This window comes from Aquila chrysaetos, chromosome 12 (genome assembly GCF_900496995.4).
Source record: "Aquila chrysaetos chrysaetos chromosome 12, bAquChr1.4, whole genome shotgun sequence".
In the NCBI taxonomy this organism is placed as follows: Eukaryota; Metazoa; Chordata; class Aves; order Accipitriformes; family Accipitridae; genus Aquila; species Aquila chrysaetos.
The window spans coordinates 18,569,849-18,587,722 of record NC_044015.1 but is presented as its reverse complement, the minus strand read 5'-3'; the positions used below and the strand labels follow the sequence as shown (position 1 = coordinate 18,587,722).

The following is a 17,874-nucleotide window of genomic DNA, read 5'->3' as shown; positions in this document are numbered from 1 at the left end:
CTGCAGTTGGTGATACCAGATCTCTGCACTGGATCCCACCGCAGTACAAATTTTGATTCACAAATTCAGTACAAATTCAGACACACAGTACAGTCATATTCTGTCAAATTAACCAGGGCATGATGTAACGTTTCTCAAGTATGATGTTACTTGCTGAAGGACTGAGAAAATTAAGTCTGTTCTAAAGCCTGTCTGTACAAAGGCTGTTTTTAGATGAAAACTTTGAGCTGGGCTCACCACTGAAAAAATAGCTTTACTGGGTGCAACTGGGTGTTTGTGTTCTCAGATCATTCCTTGCTTGTGTCAGCCTGTTTGTGATGCCATACAGGGAACCGATTGAGCTGGCTGAAAAATAACCAGTTTTACGGAGAGGAGGAAAGGCTATTCATTCTTATCCACATTAGTTTTCAATTCAGTACTAAAAGCCTGACTATCGGTTTTCCTGTAATCTTGAGGCTGCCCTTTGAATAGCTCTGAAATTCAGATTCTTAATCTGTGTAAGTTAGCCCAACAATTCAGTTGCCTGTTGACAGTGCAGTGATGTCATGTACCCTTTCAGCAAGTCCTTGCTCTTCCTCTGCAACCCAGCAAGACAACACAGAACCCCCCAAAAGGCATAATTTGGACTGGAAAAAATTGCTAAATTACAAATCTGGAAGAGACACCTAATTTTTTGGATACTATTTCTGTTTAAGATTGCACCACTAACAAGTACAAGTTACTTCACTACAAGTCATGTTCTTTATTAGTTGTCTTGATGAAGATAAGACTTCAGTTCATCTTGAAAACCTTCCCATATGAAGCAAACCAATTAAACTGATCGGTAAGTTTCTGTGGTTTTGGAACAATGGAAGCTAACCAGAGTACAGGAGTTTATCAGTTGACCTGCAATTGTGAAACTTACTTCTAAGGAGAGCACAAACACCATGTTGCCCTCAAGAATGAAATGAGAAGCCTAATTCTTCAACAGCCTCCCTCTGATAACATCAGTAAGTTAAATTATATGTGAAAGACAAACAATAGGGAACAAAAGGAGAAAGAAAAATGGTGCATACTTCCTACAATTTCTACTTTGCTGAAATATGAGAAGAAACAAGATTTAAACATTAATGTGAACTTTTTACAGTTTCAGTTTATATTTAGCTGTAAGCAAGAAAACAAAAAAAATGTACTTTTGGTGCCATGCTTTTATTTAAATGAAAGGAAAAAACTACACTGTACCACATAAGTAGCAATGACAATATTTTACAGCACAGCATTTGAAAAAATATGGAAGCTATGCTCCATAGAAGTGGACAAGTAAGCACACAATACACTGTACATTTTTCAACAGTGCCCATTAAATCATAATTAAATAGCTGAATTTGGCTTTAAACAGCCAAATAATAAAAACTAACAGTCATACTAACATTAAAAAAAAATAATCAGTAGCTATGATGACTGTTAGAATATGAAATTTTGCTCCAAAAAACTAAGACGAGAGTTTGGCAATTCAGTTATAGCAACAATAATAATACCCCTGATGAAAGCACCAGTGTGTTCTGAAAAGGTCAGTGATAAATACTGGCCTTTATGGGAAGCTTTCTTTTCTTTTTTTTTTAAATTTTCTTTTTTTTTTTTAAACATGATCCCAACCAAAGATCCACTGTAATTAGAAAATTTGCAGGCTTAAAAAGGAAAAGTGTATCTAGCTTTACTTTTCCTGTATTAAGTAAAACTTTATACTGCGAGCAATGAAATTTTCAACTGCATTATTCACATTCTACTATTAGACATTGCACAAATCTGTAACCTGTTGACAAATGTAAATTTTGTAATACATTCAGATATATTTAAAATAACTCAAAGAATTCCTGTCATGTATTTAAGCTCACTTTGATTAGATTGATGCGTGTGTCTTTGTGGTGTTGCAAATCCTCAGTTAAATCATAGTACAGATTTTAGAAATAAAAAGCCTCCCATGATAAAACTTCTTTTGAAGATATTCACCATATGTTTATCAGTTAATTTCAACCTCCTGGTTTCTCAAATCACTGTATATTATACACAGTTTCATATTGTTATTCAAGATGTTCCTTCAATGGTATTTGTAGGAACTGTCTAACAGGCAGAATGTGCAAACCCTCTTTCCCCCTTTTTAATATTATTTATATCCTATATACACAATATGTATATACTTGAAATAAGAGTTACATATCCTGGTGATATACATGCAAACAGTAGGAATCAGCCAACCACAAATAGTTTTGAGCCACATACATATTAAACATGTATTTTAAAGTGTTTTTCTTTTTTTACAGTTTTAACAAATATACATAAATATAAGAACATAAATTACAGTAAAACTGACAGCATTTTTGAGAAAATGTTTAACCCAGATGCATTGATGCCTAAGGCCTTATAATAATTTAAAAAAAGTACTGTTCTAAACTGCTTAATGACATCTCATTCCTGTGCATCTTTTATGTAAGTAAATGAGCACATCATAGTAGTGAGGCATGGTTTCTCTCAAAGCAGTTTAGTGAGAGAAATATGAACATAGTTTTAGTCTCCTCATGAAACAGAATGGACTACATACTTATAGCACAATACTGTCTTATGTTAATGTAGTTGTCACAACACTGAAACAGAACAGAATCACAAATCATTCAAGTCTTTTCCTGAGAATGAGATTTTTTCCCCCAACAAATCCTCTGGTGTACATTATCAAAATAGCCACAGATTTAGGGGAGGTTTCAAGTTTGTAGTTTCTTTTTTTTCAGAACAGTGCTATGTTAAAAGCAAATTGTAAGCGAAACAAACACTGAAACAGAATAGTAATCTATAAAATAATCAAACACTGTTTTGAAATAAAATGCAGCCCTTTATAAATAATACTGAAATATGCCTAGGGTTTGTTTTTGTAAATGGTCATATTATGAATTTATTGAAATGTCATTTAGGCTTTTTTACCGTATGTATTTAAAATTGCTAAGTGTCGTAAGACATCTATTAGATCATGTCAAGAAAATGATTTATTAAGACACACTGAAAATTCTTACAGATGTCTATTCCCTAGAAATTGATGTAAGTCTGAGCTGGCAGATCTGAAGGCAGGAAGAACAGACATTGGCCTGGATCTTAAAATCAATGGGAATTAGATACACGGCTTCTGAAAGATCTATGACTTAGTGAATTCTGTGATTCTTCTGAATATTTTTAGTGTTCTGTCAGGCAAACATCAGGGATCTAGTTCTGAATGTGTCACAAGTTCCTATTCCTTCCTTGGAGAAGCAGTACCTGACTGTGTGCTCGCTCTTCATCTGGAACAATGCAAAATAATGCACATTTGCTTAAACTGTTTTAAAGGTCTACTAAATCCTTTTACTTTGCATTTTAATGGTATGAACATGCACATGGTCAGTCATTACATCTCAAATAGTAACTTACTGAAACAGGAATAATTGCATCATCTAACTATACCCTGAGTTGTTAAATAATTCATTTGAAGGAATCTTCAAGCAGTTCAAAGGTTCTTCCTTTACTGTTTAGTCTATAAGCAAATCAGTATTATTTAATTGAAAAAGAACTATAAATACTCAAGGGAATGAATCTTCATTTTGTTACAGCACACAATAAGGATCTTGCAGAACAGACCCATTCAGCTGTTCTTCAGCGACATACAACTTATCATTTAGCCTTTACTGTAAGTCAGTATGCAAAGTTCAATGATATTGAGAATATTGAGAAGTGTTTCTTTAGTGAAAGAAAAATACTTCAGGACAAGCACAGATACAAACATATAAGGCAACAGATGTAAAAAAAAAAAATGTAGTTCGAGTCACTAAAGAGGAACATTCAGTGCTTCAGTGTATCTAATAAAGATACAGAGCAAATATACTCTATATATTGTATTAGCACATACAAATCTCCACACAAGTCAGACATTTTGTAATCACTCATAATTATTCCCCTAAGCGATAATCTTCTGCACTCCTAAACACTGTGTTTACATTCCAGTTGGACATGGTAATAGAACTTGGTGTCCAGTTTTAAGTTCTAAGAGTCTTGTTGGCAACTAGAAATCTATAGGCAGTAAAGATGAAGTGCAAGTTTATCATAATTCTCTGAAGCAAATTTTTTCCCGTCTACTATGCCTTGGTGGGTAAAAGTTTCTTAGGAGTTACTGGTCTCTTGGTTTGCCACAAATGGCTGTGAATGGTAATTGCATCAACACTGGCAGACAAAGTTTTAGCAGGTATGTGGCTAAATTGCTTCCTATCAGAGTTGTATTTATACAGTCCCTCTATCATTTTCTTTGTGATAGATTTGGGACCTATTCCCGTTAATTTATTGATTTCTTCAGTATCAGGGCAGTATGTATACAGAGATCTGAACTGGCAGCCTGAATCCCGGAACAAGATTAAGAAATTATTGGCATCAGATTTTTCCATTTCCTTTAAAAGAAAGAAAGAAAAAGATTCACAATATGAAGTTTGCATTGTAGTTAGAAAACATTCAAAATAATTGGATTGTCATTTTGAATTTGTTTTCTACCAGAGCTGAAACGTATGTCTAAGTCTGTCCACTAAAAAACCTTATTTTCAATCTTTAGAATTTGCTAAACTTCACCTATCTGAATTATGATAAGGTAGCTATCCTTCTCAAGAAAAACCTTATTTATTTAGACAATTTCAGCTATACTTGTTCAGTTGTAACTCAAGAACAGATATCCTAACAGATTTTTTTGTAGACCAAATAAAAATTCTTTGATCCATTTCATCAAGCAGGTCTAATAGTTGCAAGCTTGGGAACAGGAAGTTTAGATATGTCTAGATGTGCCTGAAAGATCCTCCAGTGCTGAAATGAGGTTTCAGGCATCCCTAAATCCATTCAAGTTTGGTCAAACCATAAAGTCAGTTACATGTATTAAGCAAAGGTTCTTTATTAGCTGAAATCTTCAGATTCCTATTGCACCCAACACAACTTCTACAGGACATGTGCCCCGAACACATACAACTTCTACTAAGTGACCTATGCTGCATCCTAGAGTTAAGCATGACCTTTTTACAGCAGTTCTCTCCTGGGATTTCTGGGGGTTATTATGTTTGCATTTACTTGAACTGAAAAAGGCTGTCTTGATTTCTCAGTCATTATTTCCAAAAAGTAGCTGGGAAGACAGAGAAAACAGCATCTAAACATGAATGCAGAAGAATTATGAAGAGAAGAAAGGGCAAGAAATACTGTTGTGAAATTTATTCCGGAAAAGGAATTAAATCCAGATTCCAAGTATCTGTGTTCTTTGATCTATTTAATCTGTCAAATTTGTCAGTTGGTAAAAGGAACAGTCCCATTACTCTCAACCCTCAGGCTCAGTGTTATTCCTTTTGCATGGAGACACACCGGACCCCGAGGTCTCACCCTTATGATTTTGTGCACCTTCAGAAAGGTGCATACTAGCGTAAGAGAAAAGGCTGGAAGGCACCTTTCTGTAGTACAAAGTCCTCAATTTGTGCTACTGCTTGGAAGCTGGAGAAAAGCCTAGGAGGGATATATTTCAGTTCTTTCTGTTCATGACAGCGCTGTGCTTTAGTTCTAAAGGTCCCAGTCCAAAGATCTGTATGTATAAGATGGCTATTTTTCAGGTTAGGGAAAACAAGTTGTGAGCAAATTATAAAAGTCTACATAGTGAAGCTGCCACATTAAACAAGCAGTAACTATTAATTAACATGTCAATTAATTCAGCTTCCTGTGCTGTATGTACAATGTGACAGCTATTGTTTCTACAGTACTAGGGAACCTTTCTGTCTACACAGGAACCAAGTCACAGAAGTTACTCAAGCCTTTCACTAAGAGCTGGCATAACCTCAGAAGATTCCTTTTGATATTTGCATTTATACTTGAGTGTCTTCCTAATGCCTGACTGGGGTTTGACTTAAACGTTTATGCTTTTAGGGAAAAAATACCCTTACCTCCAGTATCTTTTTCTTTTGACCTTCATTTACTTTTCCAGCCAAGCAGCAATGTGCCAGCGCATTCTGAATTATATACTTATTAGATTTAGCACTGGGTTCTTTGAAGAGCTTTGGTCCTATGGAGGAGGAATGACAAATCAGCTAAGTTAATCAATAAGCCAACAAAGAGTTACTTTAAATGCTGTGAAGCACTTCTGGTATGGAACTTTTGCATGCATAAAAATACAAATCCAGGAGTCAAATAGAATTAGGCTAATGACCACAAATTTCACAAGTAAAATGTCATTCTTTCATCTGTTACTGAATTTGCTTACAAATGTGTCTTTCATTATTAAATCATTATTATTGGCAGTCTTGGTAAATATATTTTTCTCTCAGAAGACCTTTTCTATGAACAGGAAAAAATTTTGCATTTTCTAACTAAAACTTCAGTCGTTCAGGAGGGAGCAAATCCATTCTTTTTCTTCATCTACACCTGTGATTTCAAGGGTGAAAGGTGTAACAATGAAGCTGATACAGTGCTCAGACTAACTGTAGCTTGTCCACCTTGGAAATCCAGAAATGTTTTACCTAAAACCAGGGATAAAAGATCTGGCCTGACACTTAACTATTCGGAAAAAAACCCCAAAACCCATGTAGGTACCAATTCCGACTCTCAGAAAGGCACATAATATATAAGCAATTACCAATTAAATTTAAAATTAAATCTCAGTTAGCCTACACTTTGGGGGAAAAAAGCCTAGAATCAACACAAAAAAGCTGTATGAAATCTGACAAAGTGAAGATATTAAAACATGTGAAACAAGTCTTCTGTTCAATTCCTAGAAACTGTATATTCCTTCATTTAAAAATAAGCTCTATATAATAATAATAATTAAATGATGATCTTCAGCACTATGGATCTTCATGAGAAACCTCAGCAAGACCACCCAGGAAAAGTCTTGCTATCCCTCGTGTAATTCAATTTGACATGCATAGGGCACAAACTGACAGAAACTGACTGAAGTTTCATGATTTAAAAACAGGTAAGTACTTTCTGATTTTCAGAATGAACACTTTGCCTTTCTGGACTGTAGTAATTTCAGTGGAAAGGAGATAAGATTATTTTCAAAACAAACATTTGCCAGCACAGACAGAGCTATGCAGGCCCATCAATCAAAACTGATGTCCATAGGAGTTTATTGAAAATAACTAACATTATTTTACTCTTTACAGAACAGAGCGATACTAGGTGAACAAAAATGGAGCTTTTATAATCCTCACGATGTAAGGTCTTTGCAATATCACGTGCTATGTATTTGGAGAAAAGGGATGAAGATACCATTATTATTTGATTCATAATATAATAAAGAATTAGAAGTCAGATTGTAAAGTTTTTAATAAACAACAAAGGATCTGTTTGGAAGCAAAGGGTACAGAATATTTAAATTCACATTACTAAGCAGTTTTTTTCCTGTTGCAATTTGGTTTTTGCTTTTTGGAATTCTATTCTAAATTGAGCTTAGATTTCAACTCTTCTTGTCTTGCTAGAGAGACTACTGAAGTGCAGTCATCTATGAGCCCATCTGCTGTTCTGAGCCTAACTGCAGTTTATTCCAGTTATCACAAATGCTACTGAATCAGTACTTCTATTTTGGATTTGAAATTTTAACCATGTATTATTATCATCTATTTTAAAGGAGGTGAAAGTAACATTTCTATGAAAGCGTCCTCAGTCAAGTTTTAGGAAACCAAATAAAGATAATTGAAAACTTTTCATGCATAGAACCACTAATAGCCAGGTACTTCTCTGAATATTGTTGTGACTGACCTGTGTATTCTGTAGCAGAGGCGACTGAAGAAGTTGTAGATGCGTTTTCCCAATCTTTTTCTCCATTACGACTACCACAGCGACTTGGAGATAAGAATCCTTCCACAGACTCAGACCTAAATATTGATTTTAAATTCTATTAAAAAAAGTTACAATGTTCAGCAGAGAAGCCTTCTAATATGAAAGGAAGGCAAACTGTATTAAGGTAGAACACAATGGTTTGAATTGTAGAGTATAAACCTAAATGCACAATATTTACAGAAAAAATTAATGGATAACTGAGTTTATGTTCTGTATAAAGTATTTTGAGTGATGCAAGAAGTTGGCATTTAGGCGAGGTGGATGTTAGTAAAATTTTGGGCTACATCTGAGGGACAGAAACCTAACAGATATTCTAGGCTGTGGAATATTATTACTAAGTGAGAATTCAAGTTACTTTTACATTGGTACTAGCAAAACAATGTTATGTCATGTAGCAAACAAACCAGTTCTTGATAGAATGATGAATGTGAAGTAAGACTTTAGTTCATTTACACTTATCAGTACAACAACCGGCAGCAAGAACTGCTCTATTTAAGACAGCAAAACAATTTCCTTTCTAATTTTTGTTTTCACAAGCAGTAACTTCTGATGCTGTAATTCCTCAGGCTGTGTGTGCACTCAAAACATGAATAGTTTTGCATTTAAAGGTCTAAGCAAGATTGTCATGTTTTCTTAAATTATTACAAGATATTTAAACTTTTTTGGTTGTGGCTACTGCAAAAGCCAGTCAGATTTTCAGCTTGGAATGAAAGCTTTTCTAAGTGAGAAGAAAGGCACTGCTAGCACAGAATAAGGAAAAAGGTGGTATTATAATAACATTTATCTGCATGCTAACTTCCAGTAAAATCAGCAATAGATGAAAATTCTATTTATAATAAATCCTACACCTGCACGAAGGAGAGCTCACAGTTATCACTGAAATTCACTCAGTGTGATCATCAAAAGACAATTCTGATGTGAGGAAAAGGTGAAAGTATGGGTCTGGAAGGATACTGAAAATTCTTTCAACTCCTATTTTCAGCAGTTTGTACTGAATTTTATCATATTTTAAAAGTCTCAACCCCCTAAATCAAATCCAAAGCCAGAGGAAGATGTACAGCATAGTACAGCATGGTACAGCTAAAACTACATAGATAGGTGTCATCTCCTGCAAAGTCTGTGTAGATAAGCTGCATCAAGCCTTTTCTAATAGCTAATATAGCTGGAAGAAGTCCCTCTCTCCATTAAAACTGATCATTTTTGAGACATGACAAGAGATGGTAGGATACTTGGATCATGTTATTAAAGTTTCTTATGTAATAACCAGAAAGTCAGTTCTCAAGACATCAAGGAAATTGAAAAGTCAACTGAAACCAGCTGCAGGTATGTCAGAGTTGATGAGTAATGCATAGTGGCCATGCAAACATGACATGTGATATTATAACATGTAGTACTCCTTATCAAACCCCCTTTTCCTAGTTTGCCTTTCTTCCCTATTCCTTTTCTATATAAAAAAAAAGTATTTCTCTGAATATAATTAAGTAGTTACACAGGAATAGTAACTATCCTCTGAATTAGAATATAGATTTTGTATATAAAATTAAGACTCTTCTGATATTTCTATCTCTTTTTATTTCATTTTCAGGTGATTTTTAATGCAAAATAAATTCTGGTGTTTGGAGAAGGCCGAAGTCCTACCGAACATTTAATACTTCCCTGTACAACTGCTAAGGGGAAAAAAACCCAGAAAATAAGCTTCTATGTTAAAACAAGAAAAGAAGCTATGTAGCTGCATGTAGCACACAAGTTCAATAAAATACCCACAAGTTGAGACTTAAATACAAGCAGGTAAATTAAAGAGGCTGTGTGAATAGCATTTTGTTTTTACCTCATTTACAGCTGCCCAGCTGGTTTACTTGGTAAAATTTGTGAAACAAATGATCATGGCTTGGTTCCCTAATGCCTGACAGTGGAAACTATCAATGTCTCCAATCAGGAAAACTTACCCATTCTTGGAGTACACAATATATACATGGCCTCTTTAAAGTTCATGCTAGTTTTACATAGCTGATTATTAAATTTTATTAAATGAAATGGTTATTTTAGCTTTACCTTGGTGTTCTCTTGCCTGACTGCACACTCTCATTGTCCCCTGTATTCAGCGATGCCAATGAAAGACTAGATACTGAAAAAACACGATAAAGCTGTGAACCTGGATAAAAACAAAGTTAAGGCTTATAAACCTATGCAAGTAGTAGAGTCTGTTCATTAGACCCAACACCAGCATCAGAAAGTCAGTAAGAGCTTTTATATATGAGACTCTTACACCCATACATAATATACCTGCATGCATATGTGGTGCACTTCATCTAAAAGCTTGCTGACACCTAGCCATTTGCAGCTACCTGGGATAGTCTCAGACTAAGCATTAAGGTGAAGCATGGACATGGGAACATTGGCACTATGCAAATCAAAGAATGCAATCAAGGTTAATAAGTCCTCATGAAAGAGAGCTTAAGAGACTTAATTTAAAGCTTGGGATGGTTTCTTGGAAGGCGTTAAGGGAATACTTTAAATTACACTGGAAGATGGAAGGAAGCAGCTAGAGAAAATGCAGCAGAATAACAAGGCTATAAGATGCTGTAACAAAAAGGATCACTGAGCAGTCTGGTTACTTTTTTCTAATTGTAAAATGGCAATACATCTTCCAATCATTGCTGCAGTTATGTGATATCTAAAAGAATACTAAATTGTTCCACGTGATTAGTGTTGCTATGTTCATAGCTATGCATGCAGTAGGTAAGTGAGCAAAATAGAAAAAACCATGAAATAGCAAAGTAACTTATTAATTTTAATTTTGTCTATATTAAGCGGGAGTTTAACTACTCCTACCTTATAATCACCATTTTATTTATCAATCTCTTATCTCCCAACTTATTCATTCTTAGCTCTACAGATGCAAGAAGAGATTAGTGAAGAATACATGGGCGTGTATGAAACTTGCAACACACGTTGGTGGTTCCACTGGGTTTTCATACAGTTAACCTTTTTGTTTGTTGATATATGCATGCATGCATAGCAGGTAAGTCACATTCATCTTTTCATTTCTATTGGCAAATTTTGCTTTCCAGTTTGGTCACGGGCAGCTTTAATTTAACACAAGACACTAATGTGCTGTTAGTACCAAAAAACAAGCTGGTGTTTTAGTATGAACAGACTCTTTTTTCCACATGAACATCTGTTACCTGGTGGACCTTTGATTGGTGTCTTAGGTGATTCAATATGATCTCTATGAATAGATTTTGGACGTGGCTTTTTTTGTTTGATTGAGAGGGAACGTGGCTTTATGACAGTATCCATTTCTTCCATAAGCTTTAGCTGTTTCCTTCTCATATATTCCTGCTTAATAAATTCTCGCCGTGCTCGTTCATCCTCCTTCTTCTGACGTTCCTCTTCTGTTTTGCGTCTAAAAATAAAAATAAAAAATCAAATACATTCAGTAGAAACTTTCCAAGTTAACAGTTTTAGCTAGCACAGTGAGGACAACACAGGCATCAGATCTTTGGAACTTTAGAGTTCTCAGACATCAGTAAGAGGAACTTGATTTTTTTTTACAATTTTCAGACAGTTTAAACTTTTTGGGATACTGTTACTAGTAAATTAAAACCATGTTTATTAGCTTGACTGCTGTAACTGAGCGAGCATTGTGTCTTTGTGCAGAAGGAAGCCCAAAGTGATACCCTCTCTGTCAGAATATAAAGTGCAGGGTGGGCTAGTGCTCTGAGGAGCTTCACTCAGGCCAGCAGGGCTCATATGTTGAGTCTGAGCTACAGACTGATGACACCTGCTTATTTTGCAGGACCAGCTGGCATGTGTCTTCAGCTGGGCTCCTCAGCACATCTGGCTCTGGGATTAAATATCTTAGATATTAAAATACAACTTTTTGATATGGAAGTTACACTTTTAACTAAACCAGACATTTTTACATTCACTGTTACTGATCATTTGGATTGGGACATGTAGTTTTACCTTGTCTCTTCTTTCTTATGTTCTAGTTCTGCTTCCAGCTGCTGCTTTCGAAGCAGAGTCTCTCTTTCCCTTCTCAAACGCTTCTCCAATAATGCTGCTCGTTTCATTGCCATATCATTTTCTGCCTTTTGATCATCCTAGCAGCAACAGCATTTGAAGGAAAAGGACCCAAAAATATTAGGATCTCTAAATTCAGCAACTGATTTTGCCAAGTCATTAGACAATTAATTCTGTACACTGGGTTGCAATATCCTAACATGCTTTTACAGTATTTGAAATAAGTTTATTGTAAAAGGTTTTTCTTAAGACTACTAAAAACTTTCATAACGGAATTTTTCCTTCTTAAGTCAAACATAAAATTCAACACTGATATAAGTAAACTTGCTAAGTGAAATATTTTAGTTTAGAGTCAGATCCCACACTGCATAAACTTCTGTATTCAGCTTTGGAAGATTCCATGTGTATGGAGATGATGGTAATTTAGCACAAAAAGCAATAACTATGCAGCATAACTTCTGATCAAGCCAGATGTTTTGTTAGAACTGAGAAATGCTTCCAGACAAGCAAGGTACATCTCAGATATGTGATACAAGATTTTGGGGTATTCTAAGATGGAAATTAAAAATCTTGATGGCTTTCAGTATCTAGATTGCTCTCTTACAATGCACATTATAGTTAAAAGCCTCTCTGAATATAACTCATTAATAAGACAACAGGGAGTGCTCTGAAATACCAACTTCAAAAGGGAGTCTTGGAAGACTATAATTCCTTAGCACCTTCTCCGAAGTGCAACTCAGAGACATTCAACATTTTAGAAAATGCAGGCTCTTAGGTACTTCAAAAACTTTTAGTTAAATTCAGGGGTGGGATGGGGAAGTAAGGGTGAGATGTGAGCATGTTTAATTAAGGTCACCACAGCTTATGTTAAAAATAAATCTACATTCAGCATGCATCTTCCTCACCCAAAACTCCAAGCACTCTCCCATACCTATGAATGGAAAGGGATCCTCTGGCATGCTCAGAACCACAGTATGGTTGAATCTCACCACTCTTAAGATGCCAAATTAATCATCAAGTGCAAAAGATATGCTTGTACATTTAGAGTTGCAGAACCATCTGCTTTGACTTCAATGGAAAGTCATCACTGAAATCCATATCTGAAGTAAGAAGTTCCCTTTCAAAGGAAGCTTAATAGCAGACATACTCATCCACTAGTTCTCTTACCTTAAAAAAGAATCCACAACACACTTTCTGGTCATCCTCAAATTGTTCTCTATCACTCTCACCTTCATATTTCTCAACAGATACTTCATTTTTTTCTGGTGGCTTCAAATCTGATAAGGAAACTTCAATTAAGTTAGCTGTTTTGGGAGCTGGTGTTGGCAAAATTGGTTGGCTTAGCTGATCTTCATTTGGGGTGACGCAGACAGTTTCTGTAATAGGCTGAGCTAATACTTCAGAAACATTAGATTCAATAGGCTTAATCTCCTTTTCCTCCAACTTCTGTTCACACTGTTTCAGCAATTTTGGTCCTTCTTCTTTTGCTACCTCTTCTGTAGGCTTGACTTCCTTCAAAAGATTTCCCCTTAACTGAGGTTCACCTATGTGATCACCATCATCTCCAAAGCAAACAAATGATCTAGTCTGAATGGGAACCTGACTTGGAGAAAACCTCCTCAAACGGGGAAGACTATCCACAGACCGTGGGGCAGTCAAGGTACGATTTAGAGGTGTTATTTTCAGTTCATTTGGCCTAGGAGTCCTTTGCATTTTAACGTGAAAAGAGGCATTCTTCCTGTTGGAAGACTGTGGAGATTGATGTGTAGAGCGAGGAGATTCCTGTGAGAAAGGTGCAACGGGAGACGGAGTTCCCATTTGCCTTGATGAAGACTTAAAGTCCCGAATCTGCTTCTGAGGAGAAGGCTGAGGAGGAGAAATAACCCAAGCCTGGTGCTCTCTCATCTGCATCAACATCTCCTGTTGAAGGGATAGACGTTGCATTTCTTGTTGTAGAAAGTGTAGGGAAGAGTTTAGTTTTTCAATAGATTTTGTATATTCTAAGATATCTCCTTCATTAAAATTTTCTTCTGAGGGGCTTGCTAAATTCCACTGCTTCTCAGCATCCATAGGAGTAGCAGGAGATTTTAACCATTTGCTATGAGAATTTTCAGGGTTTTCTTTTATTAATTCTGAAGTCTTACTAGTTTGTTCATCTGATTTTTGAGTTTCTTTTTCTTTCAACTGATTACTGTCAGTGAATACCTTCTCATCTTCAGCCCCTGCTGCTTCTTCTCGGAGAGGTGATACTCCATCACCTTTCTTTTTCACAACATTAAGAAATGCTGTTCTTCCCATTTTCTGCCGCTGCTTTGTGAATGCAGCTTCAACTTTCTTCTTCTGTGCTTCAATGGCTCGCCTCTTTTCCTCTAGTTTCATCCTAAGATGTACCATTTCGGAAGCCAGTAACTGTGTAGTGTCTCTTCCTTGAGGAACAGATGCTTCCTCAGGAATATGAGTCCAAGCAACCACATGAGGGATGTTCAGCTCAGAACCTTCTGGTGTGGTTTTCTGAGAACTGCTCCCACTGCTTCTACTATCTGTGTGATTCAACTTCCTGAATTTCTGCTCTGCAAAGCTAGTCATTTTAACCCCTGAACTTGAAGAAGCACTGCTGCCTGCCTGTGATTTAGTACTTACTGAGCTGGGACAGGGACTTAATTGATCTCTGTGATTGCTAGCTCGCATGTCATAATCCTGGAGAAATTTAGATGGTTCTTCCATATCAGAGTCCATGCTTACAGTATAATCTCTCAAAGAAGAATCCTCATCCATCGTCTCTGGAATATCTTCTGAAGGGACATGTATTCCAGTATCTACTTCTGTATTGTCAGTCACAGGACTCAGAGCACCTTTTGTGTCTGTAATTATATCAGGGGTAGACTGATTTGGTTTAATGTTTGAATTCAAGATGCTCATTTCCTGATTGTGAAGAAAGAACCCGTTTGTAATTTGGCCTGGTTGGATAACTCTGGAAGATTTTTCAGTGTCATGAATTATCTGCAAAGCCTCTTCAATGCTTGGTGTCTCAATCTGATTGCCAAAATCATCCAGAACTGCCCTGTTTTGCAAAGCTCCATTTGGGAACCTGTGGCAGCTGCTCTCATTGGCATTTTTTTGATTTGTGTTGAGAGACTGATTGGCCTTTGTGTCTTTATGAGCTATCACATCCTTTTCCTCTTCAATATCTTGATTTTCCTCTTCTCCATTTACTGGTTTGAAGGACAGATTTTTTCTAATATGTTTCGGCATGCGGTTGATGTTTAGTGTAAGGCCTTCATTGCTCACAGATCTAGTCATTCCTCTGTTTGGAGTAGTTACTGGAATACTTTTTTCTTTGTCAAAAGAAATGTCAAATGAAACTCCATGTAATGATGACCTAATAGAAATTAGAATAAAGGAAACAACTCATGATTAATAGAAATGAAGTGTTCACATTCAGTTTTAAAATTATTTTAAGATTGTAGTATTAAAGGCACTGTTAGGTGTACTGCATTTTGCCTAGCTTCAAATACAATATAATACAATACAATATAATATAATACAAATACATATATTTATATATTTAATAAATAGATATAAATGTAATAAATAAATATGCACAATAAAAAATAATGTAACAACATTTTCTTCACAGATAGCCAATGCTTTTTATTACTTTGGAATAAATTATAGGCATTTTAGGAACATAGCAATTGCCATAGTAGATCAGAAGGAAGGTGTGAAGAGAGACACAATTTTTACTTACTGAATAACCCACCACTATAACTCTTTACCATTTTAACTTTAATTTACACCTTACAGATTAAGAGTTTATGACCGGTCTAACTGAAAAACAAAACATTCAGCCTGATTGTTCTTACTATCCACAAAGTAATACAAGTTTAAATACTACTGAGCTCATTAGCTATGTTACTCTTACCACTTTTAGTTGATTGCAATGAGTAAATGTGAACATATTTAATACCAACTATTCAAATCTCTCACATATACCTCATTTCAATGTAAAAAATAGATGATTTATTTCTGAAGTTTGTTTCCTATTACCGAGTTCTTAATCCATGATACAGTTTTCTCTTTCTACTCTTGCAAGTTGCTTACAAGAACTCTTATTACAGGATTCTGAAAATCCAAACTACAATGGAGCATTTATTACTATTTATGACCGATAAATAATTTTTTTAACCAACTCATACGGTAAGCCTACTTACCTTTTTTCTTTGGGCCATGTCCCTACATACCCATCTACATAAGACATTGATGTAGACCGCCTGATGACTCCTAAGTGAAATTAAAATATAACCCAAGGTAACTGTTATGATTTTTAAAATCACCTTCTGTTGCTTTAACAAATTAGTTTGCTTCAGTACTTATAACACTGCAATGGCAAAAAAAAGTGGTTTTATATTGAGAATACAAGTAGAGCAACTGAGTCAATTTAATCCTGAATATGTATTATACCCATCATCCCTCGAAGAATTTACTACTCAGTAAAATATACTACAAGCACTACTAAAATATACTACAAATACTTGTTGTAAGCCATATTCCACATAATCAAAACAGAAGTCAAATTAAAAAAATAGACACAAAAGGTACAAACTTCCCATTTGTACATTTTATAAATCACAGAACTCATTCATTAGTCTTTCATGAAAGGTCTCCCAGTAATTCCTGCATAAATAGTATTTGAATAAATACAAGCAAGATAGCAATTTACTCAGAAGATGGCACCTTGTCTCATTGCCTCTTCCACTCATTTGTAAATTGTTACCTGGAACAGATGAATAAGACTGCTGGGGTGTATGCAGTTGGTGAGATGGTGTATAAGTTGGACTTTCCAATCTATAAAGCAAGAGACATTAACTTAGAAGTAATACATCAAAAGCCACATTACAAAAGGGCAACCAGACTTCACGTCCTGGGCCAACACAAAAACAGGTTGATTTTTTGTGACAGGGAAGAAAATGAGGTGTAATTCTCTTATTGAAATATTAATTTATTAACTAAAAAGAGAACAGTGTTATTGCCTTTAACTGGACCTAATTCAATAGACCAAAATATCAAAAAGGTATTTCTTCTACACAAAAGGCCACAGAGCGGCATTAGTTTTGTTAACATACTCGTCTCCCGATTTAGTTCACGTAAATACCATTATTAGAAGGTTCTCATTTTTTAAGTTTGATTTTAGCAAAAAACCCAAACATAAACATGAACAAAATGAGGCAGTTCCTACTGGCCTCAGAACTGAGTGACCGCAGCTACTATCACATACTTTTCATGCATCTCTCTTTCCAGTTGCTTAGTCTGAAACTCCTACTTTGTGTCTGGACTGCAATATGCACTAGAAGTGGATAAAGGAGATTTTGATAGACATGACTTTATAAACACAAAAAAATATATTCACTACTGGAACAGTAATGTCAAAGATTTCCTCTGTTTCTACTTACAACAGATACTTTTTCTGGTTCATAGAGAAGGTCTGTAATAGACTGGCTACGTTAACCCAGAAGAGGATTAACATAATACAGTGTTTTGATCAAGGTGCTTCTTCAGGATCAGAACAAAGACACATGCACAGACACATGCATTTTTATGTAAAACGCTTATAAAGAAGCCAGACTTAAAAACCACATTGGATTAAATCTTTTCATGCTTTGAATTTTGTTCACTGAGTTGAAGAGCACACTCCCAAACTCTCTTCTTTCTTATTCAGTAATTTTCAAAATATTTGTTTAGTGCTATTATAGTTTATATACAGTATGCTTTAGAAATGTTTCTAAATTATATTTGTGGGTAGGATATTCACATCAATTTAAGAAAAATATTCTTGTTTTACAATCTACAAAAGCATCTTTCATAAATATATACTATTCAAAATAGGTTCTCATAAATTCCTGATTTTTTGTGTTAATAACACTACACACTAGCTACATACCTGTTTTAAGTGGCATTTGAGATTTCTATGAAAGTTTAAAAATCATAGATATAATGTCTATAAGT

At 35.3% G+C, this 17,874-nt stretch overlaps 1 protein-coding gene across 6 annotated transcripts in view; it reads right to left on the bottom strand.

The window, feature by feature from the left end:
• Positions 1-1,169: 1,169 nt before the first annotated feature.
• Positions 1,170-17,874, bottom strand: part of CAMSAP2 (calmodulin regulated spectrin associated protein family member 2) — a 91,675-nt gene continuing 74,970 nt past the window's right edge. For 3 of the 6 annotated variants that reach the window (XM_030031859.2, XM_030031861.2, XM_030031863.2), the window contains 9 exons: positions 16,646-16,716; positions 16,083-16,152; positions 13,039-15,250; positions 11,815-11,951; positions 11,031-11,251; positions 9,898-9,997; positions 7,765-7,880; positions 5,952-6,070; positions 1,170-4,436 (listed from right to left, as the gene is read on the bottom strand). In XM_030031859.2, the coding sequence (XP_029887719.1) occupies positions 4,131-4,436; positions 5,952-6,070; positions 7,765-7,880; positions 9,898-9,997; positions 11,031-11,251; positions 11,815-11,951; positions 13,039-15,250; positions 16,083-16,152; positions 16,646-16,716 (3,352 nt within the window). In that variant the 3' untranslated portion in view covers positions 1,170-4,130. The remainder of the gene's footprint in view (positions 4,437-5,951; positions 6,071-7,764; positions 7,881-9,897; positions 9,998-11,030; positions 11,252-11,814; positions 11,952-13,038; positions 15,251-16,082; positions 16,153-16,645; positions 16,717-17,874) is intronic. The other 3 variants (XM_030031860.2, XM_030031862.2, XM_030031866.2) reach the window with 1 other exon arrangement.